The sequence below is a fragment of the Pelophylax lessonae genome (assembly GCF_965119305.1).
Source record: "Pelophylax lessonae genome assembly, chromosome: 11".
NCBI lineage: Eukaryota > Metazoa > Chordata > Amphibia > Anura > Ranidae > Pelophylax > Pelophylax lessonae.
Window position 1 is genome coordinate 194,019,068 of NC_138778.1, and position 15,591 is coordinate 194,034,658.

General features: G+C 39.9%; 1 protein-coding gene across 1 annotated transcript in view; it reads left to right on the forward strand.

Moving 5' to 3' along the window:
- Nucleotides 1–14,740, forward strand: part of EDN3 (endothelin 3) — a 268,908-nt gene extending 254,168 nt beyond the window's left edge. The window contains exons 4-5 of the mRNA XM_082272933.1: nt 520–622; nt 14,617–14,740. Of these exons, the coding sequence (XP_082129059.1) occupies nt 520–586 (67 nt within the window). The 3' untranslated portion in view covers nt 587–622; nt 14,617–14,740. The remainder of the gene's footprint in view (nt 1–519; nt 623–14,616) is intronic.
- The last annotated feature ends 851 nt before the right edge of the window (nt 14,741–15,591 follow it).

Below are 15,591 nucleotides of genomic sequence, written 5' to 3' on the forward strand. Positions count from 1 at the left end.
ATTCATTTTTGCATCAACTAATTTGAGTAAAACTGAAGATTTGTTAATTTAAGTTTTTTAACCTTACTTTCCTGTAATGAGCTAAACAAATGTTTTATAAAACTCAGTTTTGTTAAAATTTTGGAAATTGTTCTTGTGTTTTGTGATTCAAATCTTACTTTTCAAAAGGGGAGTACTCATTTATGCTGAGCACTGGTATCTACTGTAACCAAACCTCTCCATTTAGCACAGCAAGATGTAAACCAAAGCCGGGGAGGTGCAGGCTGAGGAGGTCATATGTTTAGTATTTTATGCAGCCTGCACCTTTTAAGCCTTTAACTGGCAATGATGTAGTGGCCAGCATTCTTCTAGTCGATCAATGACTTGTGGTGTTTTATTACAGCAGTCATAGGGGTTAAGACAAGCTCAGGGCTACAACACCTGCAATGAACTTGATTTAAATGCAATTGTTGGCCCACAGACTGGTTAAATGACAGCATAGTCTCACAACACATCTTTCTTCTCTTTTGCTCCTCGTAGACCTTCAGTCTGGAGAAGACAGAGGAACATCAGAATAAAACAGACAAGGATGCGTGCAGCAGCATGAAGGCCAGCCACTGGGGTGAGGCCTGCAGCACATCAGGTATGACCCCCTGGATACACACACCTGGCACATAATGAATAGTGTCCAGTTACAAGGTCAATGCAGCTATACAGGTCATTTCACGATCCCTATGCAGATTATCTTTCCCTTATTAACAGGCCAGGAGTCCTCAAGTACAAGTTTTCTAAACATTACAATTGCACATGAAATAAAAGTAGCTATAGTAAAACCCACAGTTTTTACCTGGAGATTTTCTTTTTCCTGTGCATTCAGTTCTTTGGACCATTTCCCACACCAGTCATCAGCACTCATTAACATGTCATGTATTCCTGATCTCTTTATACAGGCCCGTGTGATAATCAATCATTAGATTGCTTCAGGTAATTTCAAGGTAATGTGAAGGGAAACCTGTCCTGAGAAAAATATTTAGCTACAGTGACAATCTGTATGATAACAAGTGCAAGTGATCAATTTCATAAATAGACTTTTACACATAGAAGAACACAAACATCAATAACTTACACAAGATAATAAAATAAAGTCCCGCACAATGTAAAGGGAATAGTTTAGGAGAGGGTAAAATGTAAAGTTTAAATTTAGCTGCTGCCTTCCCAATTACTATCCCTGATAGGGAAAAGTAAAGTAGAAATAACCTAGCAGCGCCAGACCCACTAATTATTTTTAATTGTTTCCTATGACAAAATACTATTTGTATTTTCACATGGTACAGAGAAAAAGGAAAAAAGTTTTGATAGCGACAGGCATGTGTAATCCTTGGAAAACTAATACACAAAGTGTAATATTGCCCATGTCTGAGGTATGGAAGTAAAAAAAAATAAAAAATTCAATGTGTGCTATAAACCAGTATTAAGTGCATTGCATCTTACTATACACCACTAATGATGAAAATACTAAATTGTATATAAATATAAGAAAATGTATAATGTGTCAACAAGTGCTGTTAAAAGTGCACAAACTTTAAAAAAACACAAATCCATACTATATGACAAACAATATCATTATAAAGATACAAGTGTTGAATTAAAGTGCTTCACAAAACAATATCATATACAGAAAAAGTCCTCTAGCAATAAAGTGACAAGTGCTCTTCAAAGTGGTCCAAGTGATATCCGTGACATTGGTGGTGCTCCACAAGCCGTGCTCCCCTAATGGTCCCACACTCACCAGAACTCAGGGGGTGTCAGACCTGTCAAACAGCTAGCTCTGACCGGATCAGCCGACTCAGGATCCTGGATAAACAGATCCCGAAGTGCCCGAAGTGACGCAAAGACGCTTGTGGCTCTGCGGCACGGGCCTTGGAACGCATGGAACCCAGAATTCCTGTTTGTTTTCTACACGCTGATTTGAGTATACATTGTTGTAAGTGCACTATTTGTGGTATGCAATAAATGTATCCAACTGTGATTAGACACATCGGGAGCCAGACTGCGGGCGGAGCGGGCACGATTGCCGCTGGCCTCCCGCCATCTTCACAGAAACTGACAGAAGAGCCGTCTGCCTATGTAAACAAAGCAGGCGGCTCTTCTGTCGCACAGAGAGCTGAAACACCGATCTCTCTGTGCCTGTCACAGACCCCCTCCCCCAAAACAGTAAGCACAAATAAGCATACACTTAACTCTTTGATCACCCCCAGTATTAACCCCTTCCCTGCCAGTGTCATTTATACAGTAACAGTGCATATTATTTAGCACTGATTACTGTATTAATGTCACTGGTCCCCAAAATGTGTCAAAAATGTCAGGTAGGGGTCTGAGCTGTCCGCTGCAATGTTGCAGCCCCGCTAAGAAAATCGCCGATTGCCGCCATTACTAATAAAAACAAAAAATAAAAAGTTTAAAAATCTATCCCGCTATAACTTTTGCACAAACCAATTAAAGTACGCTTTTTGGAATTTTTTTTTTATCAAAAATATGTAGCAGAATACAAATTGACCTAAACTATAAAAAAAAAAAAAATGAAATTAAAATTTTTTAGGAATGTTTTATAGCAGAAAGTAAATAATATTGTGTTTTTTTTTTTTTTTTCAAAATTGTCGCTCTTTTTTTTGCTTATAGCGCAAAATCTAAAAACTGCAGAGGTGATCATGTACCACCAAAAGAAAGCTCTATTTGTGGGGAAAAAAGGACATCAATTGCATTTGGGTACAGCGTCGCACGACCGCGGAATTGTCAGTTAAATTTATGCAGTGCCGAATAGCAAAAAATGGCCTGGTCATGAAGGGGGTAAAACCTTCCAGAGCTGAAGTGGTTAAGGGGACATTTGGCTGTGGATCCTGAGTCAGCTGACCCGGTCAGAGCTAACTGTTTGACAGGTCTGAAACCCCCTAGAGGGGACTGAGTTCTGGTGAGTGTGGGACCATTAGGGTAGCACGGCTTGTGGAGCAGCACCAATGTCACAGATATCACTTGGAGCACTTTGAAGAGCACTTGTCACTTTATTTCTAGAGGACTTGTTCTGTATATGATATCATTTACATTTGGACACAAATTCTCTGAGTTTTGTGAAGCACTTTAATTCAACACTTGTCACTTTATAATGATATTGTTTGTCATATAGTATGGATTTGTGTTTTTTTAAAGTTTGTGCACTTTTAACAGCACATGACACTTTAAACATTTTCTTATATTTATATACAATTTAGTATTTTCATCATTGATGGTGTATAGTAAGATGCAATGCACTTAATACTAGATTATAGCACATATTGAATTTTTAATTATTATTTGACTTCCATACCTCAGACATGGGAAATATTACACTTTGTGTATTCGTTTTCTGAGGAACACACACACCTGTCGCTATCAAAACTTTTTTACTTTTTCTCTGTACACGTGAAAATACCAATAGTATGTCGTCATAGGAAACAATTAACTCTAGCAGTGCCAGACCCACTAATTATTTTATATCAATAACTTACAGGCTGTAAATTCCATATGAGCATGCAATAGAAGTTTAGTTAAATGGGAAAAATATTAATTAGTTAGCAAATATCACATCGGAACATATAGTGGTTATGTATAACAAAAGAACAATTCAAAAGATGAAAGGAAGTTAAGAGATTTTTCCTGAATTTGCACACTGAACAAAACAGACTGCAGTACTGACCTTGTTATCCTATGTAATAGTTATGTCCACATGTAATAAAGCCCCTTTGTTGTCACGTCTTTTCTTGTTTAAATTGGGTACAGGCCTTAGGAATCCTGTACCCAAAAACAGGACATTTTATATTCTGAGATGTACTATGCCAAGCTCATTCAATTCAGACAAAGAGAGAAAACGGCCTCACACCACAAAGGAGCTTGAATGAAGCAATTTCTTGTTTATTGACACATGTCTAAGTACAAGGTGCAACAAGGAAAATGTAGACATGTTTCACATGGACTCAGTGTGCTTGTTCACTATAAAATAGACATCAGAGAACCATTGTTTAAGTACACATCCTGTAGGGCTCGTACCCATAATCAATTAGTTGCCTGATTGTCTCTACAATGACAAATACAAACTTCAATAGTAAAAACATCAGTGTATACATACAGATATAAACTTTATCTCTTGTTTTCCTTTTTCTTTTGTTTTTATACATCTCGAATTGATGGTGAATGGACCATGAGAGAGAAAATACTTGTAGCAATATGCTAAGAGTAAAAAAAACAAACCTAAAACCCTTATATTGCATTGCAAAAAATAAAACGTAATAAAAAGATCGATGTGTGAAACAAATATACCCACCTATGCATAGCATTTCCAATCATCGTTTAAACTATGCTATACATATTGCCAATCAATGTGCAAATTAAGCAAAAGATTAAGATACCAAAATAAAGTGCAAAAAAGGCCTAATATTGGATTTAATTTGAAAAATTTACAATCAAATACTCAAAAGTGAATACGATAATGTGTATTCAAATTAAATGAAAAAGGTTCCAAGAATGTGGTTGTAAACCATATAACTTATGGATAAAGAGAAAACACATTGTTTCTTCACTGGTCTTAAGTAAAATCCATGTAACAAATACTTGGATATCTTCACATCCTTACATTCTGAGGCAACCAAAAGACATCGCTCAATCGGCTTGTGTCAAATCTGTTACAGAAAAATCAACAAAGATTTATATTAGACATAAGATCTCTACAACCAGATTGCCAGAGCAGAGGCAAGCCAGATTGCTAACATATGTAGGAAAGATTCCCTTCCTAAAATCTAATGGACACAAGGAGCTGCTAAATCACCCCATAGACACCATCCCGGGGGAATACATATCATTAGTTTGCAAATAACATGACAAAAAGGGGAACCCGTTTGAACATGTCAGGAGGTAAGGAAAGATCCTTTCTTTAAAGTGCAAAGTGAGCAAACGGAAGTCTAAATAAAATCAATATTTGGCATGACCAGCCTTTGGCTTCAACCAGCATTGATTCTTCTAGGTACATTTACACACAATTTTTGAAGGAACTTAGCAGGTAGGTTGTTGGAAACGTCTTGGAGAACTAACCACAGATCTGCTGTGGATGTAGGCTGCCTCAAATTATTCTGTCTTTATGTAATTCCAGACAGACTCGTTGATGTTGACATCAGGGTTCTGTGGGGGCCATACCATCACTTTCAGGACTCTTTGTTCTTCTTTATACTAATATAGTTCTTAATGACCTTAGCTCTATGTTTGGGGTCATTGTCCTGCTGCAGAATAAATTTGGGGACAATCACACACCTCCCTGATGGTATGGCATGATGAATATGTATCTGCCTGTATTTCTTACCATTGAGGCCATCATGGATCTGTGGTTAGTTCTCCTAGATGTTTGGAGGCAACCCACCTGCCGAGTTCCTTTAAAAACTACATTCAAGTGTACCTAGAATAACTGATTCTGTTTTGAAGCCAAAGGGTGGTCACACCAAATATTGATTTGATTTGGATTTCTCTTCTGTTCATTTGCTTTCCATTTTAATTGATAAAAATAAACACTTCTAGTTATGAAAAAAATTCTTACTTTACAGCATTTCTTCAAACCTGCCTAAAACTTTTTCACAGTACTGTATATCTAATAAATTAACCAGAGCAATTTTAAACACACATTAACATCTTTCTGGAAATTAATTTTACAAACAATTGTATAGCTTCTGAAAACAGAGGCCCTGTAGAATAAAATATTGGGAGTTGCAGTTTGTCACACATTATTTGTGCTACTGTACTGTATTAAAAGCATATTTTCAGGGAAAAAAAACCCTAAAATAACTGGTTATCAGTTTGGAGTTTGGGTGCATTCACACCTGGAATGCCAATTGCCTTTGATTTAGATGTGAGAACCCCAGTGGGGGTTCCCCTCGATTAGCTGCAAGTAGGCAGCCTCATTGAAAGAAATAGAAGGCTGTCAGGTCTCGTGCTAACTGTGTCCACCCGCATGTATTCTCTCAAGTAGTGATCAGCCCTGGACACAGGCAGTCAGAGTCCAGGGTTGTTCACACGCATAGGATTTCTACATGAGCAATTACATGCAAGTGGGTGTGATTAGCAGTGAGTGACGGCAGCTTCCCATTATTTTCAGTTGGGCTGCCTAATTGCGAGAACCCCTGCTGGGATTACATGGAATTGCAGGCAGGGTGTGAATGCTCCCTTAAAGTGATTGTAAAGTCTAGTTTTTTTTTTTTTTTTTAAATAACAAACATGTCATACTTACCTGCTCTATGCAGTTGGTTTTACACAGAGCAGACTGGATTCTCCTCTTCTCAGGTCCCTCTTCGGCTCTTCTGACCCCTCCCTCCTGTTGATTGCCCATATAGCAAGCAGCTTGCTGGGGGGGGCAACCGAGCCGAGTCATAGCTCCATTCTGACACGGAGCCGTGACCCGACCCCGTCCCCCCTCTGTCGTGATTGGCTGAATTATTTTGATGACAGCAGTGGGAGCCAATCGTGCCGTGCTGTTGTCTTAGCCAATGAGGAGGGGAGTCCCAGGCAGCATCTGGTGAAAGGGAAATCCTTTCTTCCAGTGACCTGGAAGGTAGTGACCACAGATGCCAGTCTCTCTGGCTGGGGAGCGATTCTGGAGGAAGCTACTGTCCAGGGGAAATGGTCTTGGATAGAGAGGCGTCTCCCCAGCAACATTTTGGAAATTTGTGCAGTCAGTCGGGCTCTGAAATTCTGGACACCCAGACTTCGGGGTCACCCTGTCAGGGTGCAATCCAACAATGCCACGGATGTGGCTTTTGTCAACCGTCAAGGAGGCACAAGGAGTCGCTCAGCCCAAAAAGAGGTGGATATCAGATATCATCCTGTACTGGGCAGAGCGATTTGTGCCATGGCTGACAGCAGTGTTTATTCTAGGAATAGAGAACTGGCAGGCAGATTTTTTGAGCCATCTACAGATGTTTCCAGGGGAATGGTCCTTCCATCCTGAGATTTTTCAATCAATCTGCCTATGCTGGGGGGTCCCAGATGTAGATCTGTTGGCATCCAGGTTCAACAACAAGTTGGAGAGGTTTGTGTCCAGGACCAGGGATCCACTTGCAGTTGGGGTGGATGCTTTGGTGACTCCTTGGGAGGAGTTTTGCCTTTCCTTTGGTGCATCTGATACTGCGTCTGTGGCGCAGGATCCAGCTAGAGGGGAAGCCAGTAGCTCCGCCTTGACCGAGGAGGATTTGATATGCACAAATCCAGAAGTTGGCAGTGACGAGGCCTTGGGTTCTTCCACTGCGTCCGGACCTGCTCTCTCAAGGTCAGATATTTCACCCTGCTCTACAGTTTCTAAATTTGACAACTTGGCTATTGAATCCCTAATCTTAAAAGAGCAGGGTGTATCTGGCCCGGCAGTTCATACGCTGATAAACACTAGGAAACCAGTCTCTAGAAATATTTATTACAGGGTCTGAAAATCCTACATTGCCTGGTGTGAAGCCAGAGAATGGCATCCCCGCTTATATATTATAGGGAGAATTCTAGTTTTCTGCAAACGGGGGTGGATATGAAATTAGCTTTGAGCGCGATTAAAGGGCAGGTGTCAGCTTTATCATTTTTTGTTCCAGGAACCCATCACTTCCCATTCGTTGGTCCAAACCTTCTTCCGGGGAATATTGCGTTTGCTTCCACCTGTGAAGCCACCACTGTGTCCTTGGGACTTGAATTTGGTGCTGGTAGTTTTACAAAAACAGCCTTTTGAACCCCTGGGGCAGGCTTCCCTGGTTCTTTTGACCAGAAAACTGGTCTTTTTGATTGTGATAAGTTCAGCTATAAGGGTATCTGAACTAGCAGCTCTTTCCTGTAAAGAGACATTCTTGATATTTTATCAAGATAGGGTGATTTTACGTCCACACCCAGATTTTTTGCCCAAGATAGAGTCTGCCTTTCATTTCATTATACTGCCTTCTTTTTTTCCAGATCCTTACTCAGAGGAGGAAAAGTTAATACATTATCTTGATGAAGTTTTACTTAAAGGAGACCGCTCAGATTTGTAAGATCAAGAGCTTGTTTGTGCTGCCAGAGGGGCCCAGAAAGGGGTTAGCAGCATCTAAATCTACGATTTCTAGTTGGATTTGCCAGGTTATTACCCAGGCATATGGTTTGGTAGGAAAGGTTCCACCTTTTCCTGTAACATTCCTGGCACATTCTACCAGAGGAGTAGGGCCTCTTGGGCACATCGCCATCAAGCCTCTATTGCTCAGAGTTGCAAAGCCACGACCTGGTCGTCAGTACATACGTTCACTTGTTTCTACAGAGTGGATGTTGGGACCCAAGAGTCTACTTTTGGCCGCAGTGTTCTGCAGGCGGCGGTGTAATCCTTCTTTTGGGGTCAGATGGTGGCCCCCTCCACTCAGATACATTGCTTTGGGACATCCCATATGTTATGATTAATGGCTCTGTGTCCCATGATGTACGAAAATAAAAATGGATTTTTAATTCATATTTACCCGTCAAATCCATTTCTTGAAGTACATCATGGGACACAGAGGTCCCTCTCCTCTTCTATAGGGTCTTTATTGCTTGCTACAAAACCGAGGTACTTTGTGTGGGAGGGGTTATTTAGGGGGGTCATAAATTCTGATTGCTTGCCAGTGTTCTTCACCTATAGGTGACTATATAACCCATATGTTATGATTAATGGTTCTCTGTCCCATGATGTACTTCACAAAATGCATTTTACAGGTAAGTATGAATTCAAAATCTATTTTTTGTATAGATGCGTTACACACAGAGTGATATATTTCAAGCATTTAATTTTGATGATTATGACTTACAACTAGTGTAAACCCAAAATTCAGTATCTTAGAAAGTTTTAACATTACATAAGACCAATAAAAATTAAAGGATTTTTAATACAGAAATGTTGGCTTAGTGAAAAGTATGTCCATGTACAGCATAGTATGCTCTCAATACTTGGTCGGGGCTCCTTTTGCATGAATTACTGCATCAATGCAGCGTGGCATGGAGGCGATCAGCCTGTGGCACTGCTGAGGGGTATGGAAGCCAAGGTTTCTTTTGATAGTGGCTTTCAGCTCATCTGCATTGTTGGGTCTGGTGTCTCTCATCTTCCTCTTGACAATATCCCACAAATTCTCTATGGGGTTTTGGTCAGGCAAATTTGCTGGCCAATCAAGCACAGTGATACCATGATCAATAAACCAGGTATTGGTACTTTTGGCAGTGTGGGCAGGTGTCAAGTCCTCCTGGAAAATGGCCAACACCAGCAGATGGAAACGTCACACTGGACCTCATGTAACTTGGATTCTGTGCCTCTCCACTCGTCCTCCAGACTCGGGGACCTTGATTTTCAAATGAAATGCAAAATTTTAGGCAGTCTGAGATGATTTGGGGAACCATCTGCTGGTGTTGGTCAACGCGGCCCTCTACCAGGAAATTCTAGAGCACTTCATGCTTCCCTCTGCGGACCAGCTTTATGGAGATGCTGATTTCATTTTCCAGCAAGACTTGGCACCTGCCCACACTGCCAAAAGTACCAATACCTGGTTTAATGATCATGGTATCACTGTGCTTGATTGGCCTGCAAACTCGCCTGACCTAAACCCCATAGAGAATCTGTGGGGTTTTGTCAAGAAGAAGATGAGAGACACCAGACCCTACAATGCAGACAAGTTAAAAGCTGCTATTAAAGCAACCTGGGCTTCCATAACACCTCAGCAGTGCTACAGGCTGATTGCCTCCATGCCACACCGCATTGATGCAGCAAAATGAGCCCAGACCAAGTATTGAGTGTATACTTTTTTTTTTTTATTGGTCTTATGTAATATTCAAATTTTCTGAGATACTGAATTTTGGGTTTTCACTAGCTGTAAGCCATAATCATCAAAATTAAAAGAAAGAAATGCTTGAAATATATCACTCTGTGTGTGATGCATCTGTATAAAATATATTAGTTTCACTTTTTGAATTGAATTACTGAAATAAATTAACTCTTTGATGATATTCTAATTTTATGAGATGCACCTGTATGTGTGTGTGTGTGTGTGTGTGTGTGTGTGTGTGTGTAACCTAAGGGTGCGTGGGCAACAGGGGTGCTTTTACATTTTCCTTTTTTTTTTTGACACTGTAATTTTATTTTTTTTTATTTATCTGTTGCTATCACAAGGGGGCCCTAACAAGCCCTCTGTGATAGCATCGGCAGGTGACATCTGGAATCTGTTAGACCCCCAATGTCACCTCTGCCCTCCACGGTATCAAGCACAGATTCTGCTTGCTTGCTGCTCTCTCAACTGCAGTAGCCAGGGAATGATGTAATACAGCCGTAGCCAAAAGTTTTGAGAATCACACAAATATTAATTTTCACAAAGTCTGCTGCTTCAGTGTTTTTAGATATTTTGTCAAATGTTACTATGATATAGTGGAGTATAAATACAAGTATTTCATAAGTGTCAAAAGTTTTGACAACTACATTAAGTTTATGCAAAGAGTCAATTTTTGCAGTGTTGACCCTTCTTTTCAAGACCTCTGCAGTTTGCCCTGGCATGCTGTCAATAAACTTCTGGGCCACACCCTGACTGATGGCAGCCCATTCTTGCATAGTCAATGCTTAGAGTTTCTCAGAATTTGTGGGGCTTTTTTGTTCACCTGCCTCTTGAGGATTGACAAGTTCTCAATGGGATTAAGATCTGAGGAGGTTCCTGGCCATGGACCCAAAATGTTGAGGTTTTGTTCCCCAAGCCACTTAGTTATCACTTTTGCCTTATGGCAAGGTGCTCCATCATGCTGGAAAAGGTATTGTTCCTCACCAAACTGTTCTTGGATGGTTGGGAGAAGTTGCTCTTGGAGGATGTTTTGGTACTATTATTTATTCATGGCTGTGTTCTTAGGCAAAATTGTAAGTAAGCCCACTCCCTTGGCTGAGAAGCAACCCCGCACATGAATGGTCTCAGGATGCTTTACTGTTGGCATGACACAGGACTGATGGTAGCTCTCCCCTTTTCTTCTCCAGACAAGGTTTTTTCCGGATGCCCCAAACAACCAGAAAAGGAATTCATCAGAGAAAATGACTTTACCCCAGTCCTCAGCAGTCCAATCCCCCTATACCTTTTGCAGAATATCAGTCTGTCCCTGATGTTTTTCTATGAGAGAAATGGCTTGTTTGCTGCCCTTCTTGACACCAAGCCATTCTCCAAAAGTCTTTGCCTCAATGTGCATGCATGCAGATGCACTCACACCTGCCTGCTGCTTTGTAAGCTCTGCACTGGTGGTGCCCAAATTTTGCAGCTGAATCAACTGTAAGAGACAGTCCTGGCGCTTGCTGGACTTCCTTGGGCCTTCTCCACAAATGCAGTGAAAATGTTTTTTTTATGGGATGAAGTTAATTTTCATGTCAAAGAGGGACTTTGCCATTCATCTGATCACTCTTCATAACATTCTGGAGTATATGCAAATTGCCATCATAAAAACTGAGGTAGCAGACTTTGTGAAAATTTATATTCGTGTCATTCTTAAAACGTTTGGTCACGGCTGAACATGTTGCTCCTGGGTTCAAATGTCACAGAGGTTATTGGAAAAAATATGTGCTCCAAGCTCCTGCTGCCCTCAGTGTTGGGCTCTCCCAGTCTTCTTGGGGCTACAGTAAAATGCCCCAAGAACTGCAGGCACTACATTAATGGTTCTGTAAAAAGGATTAGGCAACTCAAGAGCCACCCTGTTCACTTTTACATGAAACAGACTGCGGACTTAAAAACTGAATACCAAAGCACCTGTGAGCTTGTTGAAACCCCTAGAATATCAGGGTGTTTATAAATGTACTTGGGTAGATAAGGGGTTAGGGATATATTCACACTATGGAATGCAATTAAAAAGCACCTCTCAAACCTATAAAAAAAAAAACAGTTCAGGCTGCATTTCTTTGTGTATGTGCATTACTGCAACAGAGTTGGTGTGAATGGGCCTTTATAAAGCGCAGCTATGTTTTATAAATGTACATTGCACTCACTTTGGTATGATAAAGCAAGCTGAGCACAATTAGAATTAATATAGGAAAAACCACACATTGCAGTGCAGTGCATTGCCACTACTGTAGTGATGCTTTAAAGTGTATTACTATTAACATATCAGTTTGAATGGGTCCTACAATTCTATAGATTCCTTTTCGAGTCATCTCAACACATCTGACCTCTACAAGTTCTTTGCTGTATGCCCTCCAGGCCACCCAACACTATTCGAATGATTAGTATAGCTGCCGGTGGGATGGTGTCAATCAGCATCATTTGTGTGCAGGTTGTGATTCATAATAAAAAGCAGCCAAACATAGAAAACATATGCCCACGGGACAGGCCAAAGAAAAATTACAGCTGAAAATAAAAAGTCATACTTACACAGCAAATAGGATGTGCAGAGCATTACCTGTACATTTTAGCATATCATGAAACCGAAATGCTGTGCGGTCCCTCACAGAAAAGTCAGTACAATGGCTAAGTGCCAATTGTGACAGTCATGCCCGGGAACTGAGGGAGGGACAGATAACCAATAGGAGGGCCCAAAATGGGGACAGAGGGACCAGTGTATACTAATACAAAAGGATAAAGGACCTATGGTATAAACTGATAAGAAAACCTTAGTATATAGTATGTCTTCAATTTATACTCCTATTGGCGATCTGTCCCACACTCCGTTTGTGGACAAGAGTGTTCCCTGTTTGATGACTTGCTAAGTGATGTGCTGTGCATCATATTTGCTGTGTTAGTATGACCCTTTATTTATTTTTCACAAACCAGTTATGAACATATAAGTAGATTGACACTTCTTTCCTTCTTATGGGGGCATATTCTTTCTAATACCATGCGCTTTGATGGCATGGTCTCCTTGCAGATGTAAGTTATTAACCGGAAAATTGCTTTATCTCCTGATGAAGTGAACTTAGCTTCTCAATGCATTTCGTCAAACAATCTTAAAGTATCTGTCTTTTATTTATATATCTTGGCAGTCATACTTAGTGTTATGTATTGTAATGTATATCAATGCATTTTTAAAAAAAATCCTTTTTCATTATCTGTAAAGTCTACATCTAATGTAAACTATAAACAAACATATATAACCATCTGCAATTTTTCTTTGGCCTGATCCTTTAAAAGTCCCATATTTTTTCTATGTTAGGCTAGTGTATATGGGACTGCATCTGTGCATTCAGGTCCAGTTTTAATTATTTGTGATATTAAAAAGTGACTACACTATGTGGTTTAAAAATACTTGCATCAAGTGGTCACAGATTATACACATCAAATTAATTTAAATTGTGCGAATATTACCCAATTAGAACTTTATATACACACCGGAGAAAGATAAATGTAGTCAATTATGTTCATTGCCGAGGGTTACTGTTGGGCATTGAGAACTGCGAATAGACCTGCTGTATCAAACAAGGCCTGGGGGATAAAGTATATCAGGAGAGACTTTATGTACACAGTCTGGAGGAAACCCTATGTGACGGTACTCACCGTCACTGGGAGTGAAAGACAGATACCTAATGGACACTGAGAAAGTGGTTTGGATAACTTCAAATGGGAGAGTAATATTTATCAACAATATCTCTCAAGAAATATGAAGATTTAATCCAACTTTACACTGTGAGTCCTATAGCCTGTTGTAATGAAGTCTGTGACTCCTTAATAATCAAAGCAATGCTTAGATGTGTATCCCATGTACTGAAATGTAGGAGATGGACAGACTGTCACTGGCAGTCTTGTCCTATTGTCTGTCTATTGAGATGTGGTGTGGATTGTTAAGTCTGTCTGTTCCATTGTTAAATGTTAATGACCTCACATTGTTTCTGTCCAGATGGCTAGATAATTAATTCAGGTTAATTCTATTTCTGTATACAATTTCATCTGCATAGGATAATATAATCAGGCAACCCCTGACCTGTTTGTGGTAATCTGAACAGGAGGGAGGGTCCAAGCTGTATATAAATTCTGTGTGACTGTTCAATAAACTGAGATTCCAGTACAAGCTAAGTTGGCGACTAGCTTTGTATGGGGCGGCAGGGAAAATCTGATATCTATGTTCATGATTGGGAGGAAACCGTATACTGATGGAAGTCCACAAGTACAGTGTGGGTTGAGGTTCCGTTACACCCTAAATACACGAAGGCTGTGAATATGGTTCTGGTGGGCAATATTTTCAATATGAGGACCAAGAACACAGGGAGCTGACCTCTTAGTAGCAGGAAGAAAGTTCAAAAACTAATCTTAGAAAGTATTATTTTACCAAAAGAGTAGTAGATGCTTGGAATGGTAATGGTAGGTGGATTTAAACATGATTGAGAAACATATATACAATATATGCTCTAAAAGGTAAAAAATAAATAAATATATATATATATATATATGTATGTGTAAATATATATATCTCAGACTTATTGTACAATTTGGTTGATCTTTTTTTTGCCATCACTCTTCTTTGTTTTGAATGCTCTACCCCTCAGATCTGGTATTATAAGTAGTTTGATCTCCAAGTAAAAAAAATATATTTTACAGGTATAGCTAATCCATTAAGACTAAATTATGATTAATTGTAATTTATCTCCCCTCTCTCTAGGTTTGAAGATGTCATTTAGGACAAGTGAGTTTCAAAGACACTTCTTGATTAATGACTTGTCGCTTGTAGGTCGACAACCAGATCGCGGACACAGACGCTAAAAGTGTCACTCATTCAGGCACAAGTGACACTAAGCATTTTTTGCATTCTAAAGAATTGTCCTTACCTCATATCCAGTTTTTGTGTAGAGAAGTAAAGAACAACAGTGGGTACGTCCTAAAACACTGGAGGATATTGTCCATAGAGAGTCCAACAGTCCACTGCCAGCACCAGTAGAGGTGTAGCAAAATTCTGTTTTCGCAATGCAATGTGCTGCAGACCTGCAAAACAAGAGAAAAGGGCTAAATCATTTTGCTTTTCAGTGGGCATGGGGTGACGTGAATGTGCTGTATATCACATGGGGCGTTGTCCTAAAAGCCATTATATAGTCCATGTACATCAAAACGTTAATAAAGTTAATGAGCTGCTTCATTTAAAGAAGGATTTGCTTCCCATCCTTACCCTCCTTACCATCCTTACCCTCTCAAAGAACTTGAAATGTGTAATCAGGCTCACAGTGAAAGCTACTTAAATGGATAATGTAAAGAGAGACAGAGATTATTTCTTACATCCTTGTCACAAAAAGTGATTTCACACACGCCATCTTTACCAGCTTTCTCTGGGTTTTGGGTGGAGGGAGGACCCTTATATCTTTCAAAGGATTAATCTAATTAAAACAGACAAAGTTATAAGCTACCTGAAGAGAAAGGTGTCAATGTCTTGGCAGTAGTTCCACTCAAAATAGTAGCTATATAGGCAGTGCAGATGGACTCTGTAAGTAATGTAAAAGTAAACTTAAGCCGGTAATTTAGGAATGGCAGTTATCTATCACATCTGAGGATGCCGTTGGCTGACCCCCAGAATGCAGTGCTTGTTCTAGACCGACCCACCTCTGCAGCATCATGGGAAGGGATTTCTTTACAATATCCAGTGAGA